Below are 2,500 nucleotides of genomic sequence, written 5' to 3'. Positions count from 1 at the left end.
TCACTCCCCGCTGCTAATGACTAGCCTGCTGCTACCAGGTAGCTAATGACTAGCCTGCTGCTACCAGATAGCTAATGACTAGCCTGCTACTACCAGATAGCTAATGGCAAATGGCATAACCACAAGCATGACCACATTACCCACACCCCCCTTCAGCATGACCATAAGACCAAATTACCCACAAACGCTTCAGCATGACCTCATTACCCACAACCCCCTTTAACATGACTTCATTACCCACAATGCTTCAGTTCTGTGTTTGTCTTCATCAGGAGAAGCTGCCCCCACCTTCCCACCTGCCACCATCAGTGCCAGCACACACACGCCAGAGAGTGAGTAAAAATGTGTGTGTGTGTGTTTAGCTGATGAAGATTACTATACCTCTGATGGTCGTGTGTGTGTATGTGTGTTTAGCTGATGAAGATCACTATACCTCTGATGGTCGTGTGTGTGTATGTGTGTTTAGCTGATGAAGATTACTATACCTCTGATGGTCGTGTGTGTGTATGTGTGTTTAGCTGATGAAGATCACTATACCTCTGATGGTTATGTGTGTGTGTGTGTGTGTGTGTGTGCAGCTGATGAAGACTACTATACCTCTGACTGTTGGTCATGTGATTGCTCTTTTTTGTGCTGACGCTGTGTGTGTGTGACAGTGAGAGAGAGAGAGAGTGGGCTCTATCGTGCGTCCCAGCGCAATTGACTTTGTATACTCGCGCTTTTGTCTTTCCTATTTTGCAGTCAGCGCATATTGGAATTTCCCCTCCACAGGTACGTGCCTGTAAATTAGGGAATTCGATTGCGCCCACCGGGGCGGTTCAGCGAAAAGACGGGGCGTGTTCCGGCGCAAACGTTCACTGTTGATATTTTGCAGTTTCAGAAAACAATTCCGCCACAGACCAGGAACTCCCTGGTCTAAAGTCTGTGGCGCAAATGCAGATGCTATTTTGAGGGCCTGCGTGAATGAATGTGTTGCACACCAATCTACAGACACCCCCGTGATAATATTTGTCCATTTCCCGGTTTTGTTTGTGCATTGGTGACCTAAAAAATTAGTAGCCTACAACATCTACATGCAATATATTTACAACAACAACGCCTAATTATGACCTATTAATTTGGACAACTTTATACAGCCCTATAAAGGCCAAAGTTACCTTTAGTTTTGTTCCAGTTTACCGTTATGTATGGCTTTAAACATCGCGTGCGCTTTAACATCAGCCTAAGCATTATTCCAGCTGCGCTAAGGTTTTAAGCACCAGAATTTTGCCTACCTTGTTGTAGTCCATCTGAAATAACTCCAAGCTTTATGTTCCCTCCATCCTTTCGTTATTTTCAAAAAACGTTTTATATCCATGATGGCCTTAAAGTCTTGAGTTAGTGAATTAGCTTAAATCAGCTTTTATGAGCTGTTAACCAGCAAATAGTACAAGAAAGCTATGTATGGCTACAATTTCTGTAGTTGCTGCACCCATTCATTCTCTCTCCTGCTCAAACGAATGTTGTGCGTGCATTAAGTTGATGATAAAGTGTTTACAAACTCTACTTAACAGAAAATATTGTAAATAGCCTACTGTCATGCAGTTAATGGGATATACTGTGCAGTTGAAAGTTAGGTCAACTTGGAAACTGTTTCTCACAGGCCGCCTGTGCTGCGCAACGCACACTTTGCTCCACTCATCTATACAACATAGTTCCCATTTTGGTAAACCATACATAATTTCAAAGAAAAATATTACCACTCGAGGGAAATCAGTGTGGTGTCCATTAAGATGTGAAATCTAGCGTACACATTTTCACGAATCACGGATGTGTTGATGACATAAATTAGGAAATATTAGATGACTTAAGGAGACGTGATGTTGAATTGCATGCCGATGCCATTTAACCCAAATGCCCCAGCGGCAGCACGGGAGAGAAGAGATTAACTGACAGAAGATATGCATTGTCTATAGAGAGGTAATGTTAGATTACATTGTAGCCTACATAGCAAAAATATCACCATGCATTCATAATCTCGTGATTCAGTGAGAGTGATCCCAAAACATCGGAAAGTATGTCTTTGTGACAATTCTGTATTACATTTTGTCAAGAGGAAAAATCAATAGCTAACTGTTCCCAACTGAACAGTGATTATAGCGCTGTGAACGCTCCTGGCTGCGCCTGGCAAATACGCCACCATAATAGCAATCAGCTATGGAACAAGCGTGCCTGTTGTTAAAGGGAATGTGAGATGACGCCCTGATTGGTTTATTGCACGTTACGCCCAAACCACACCCATGAATAATGTAGCTACTTCAGACCACCCCATTTTAGATTTGCGCCTGGCGCAACAGTCAAATATCCCGCCGGTAAAATAGCATCAGCGCCCAAGATCCGCCCACAAAGTGACTTGCGTTTTGCGCAAAGACACTTCCGTTTCAGACCGTTAAAATATAGCCCAGTGTGTGTTTGTGTGTGTGTGTATAACTGGTTGTTTTTGTCTCACAGCTGAAGATGG

The 2,500-nt window shown here is 43.2% G+C and overlaps 1 protein-coding gene across 2 annotated transcripts in view; it reads left to right on the top strand.

The window, feature by feature from the left end:
• The window catches only part of LOC121685957 (interleukin-1 receptor type 2), a 28,475-nt gene that overhangs the window by 18,143 nt on the left and 7,832 nt on the right, over positions 1 to 2,500 (top strand). For both annotated transcript variants that reach the window (XM_042066809.1, XM_042066808.1), the window contains exons 6-7: positions 273 to 332; positions 2,491 to 2,500. The exon at positions 2,491 to 2,500 is cut by the window's right edge and continues 53 nt beyond it. In XM_042066809.1, the coding sequence (XP_041922743.1) occupies positions 273 to 332; positions 2,491 to 2,500 (70 nt within the window). The remainder of the gene's footprint in view (positions 1 to 272; positions 333 to 2,490) is intronic.

This window comes from Alosa sapidissima, chromosome 2, assembly GCF_018492685.1.
Source record: "Alosa sapidissima isolate fAloSap1 chromosome 2, fAloSap1.pri, whole genome shotgun sequence".
NCBI classification, from domain to species: domain Eukaryota; kingdom Metazoa; phylum Chordata; class Actinopteri; order Clupeiformes; family Clupeidae; genus Alosa; species Alosa sapidissima.
Note: the sequence above shows the minus strand (reverse complement) of the source record. Positions and strands in the feature narration are given on the sequence as shown.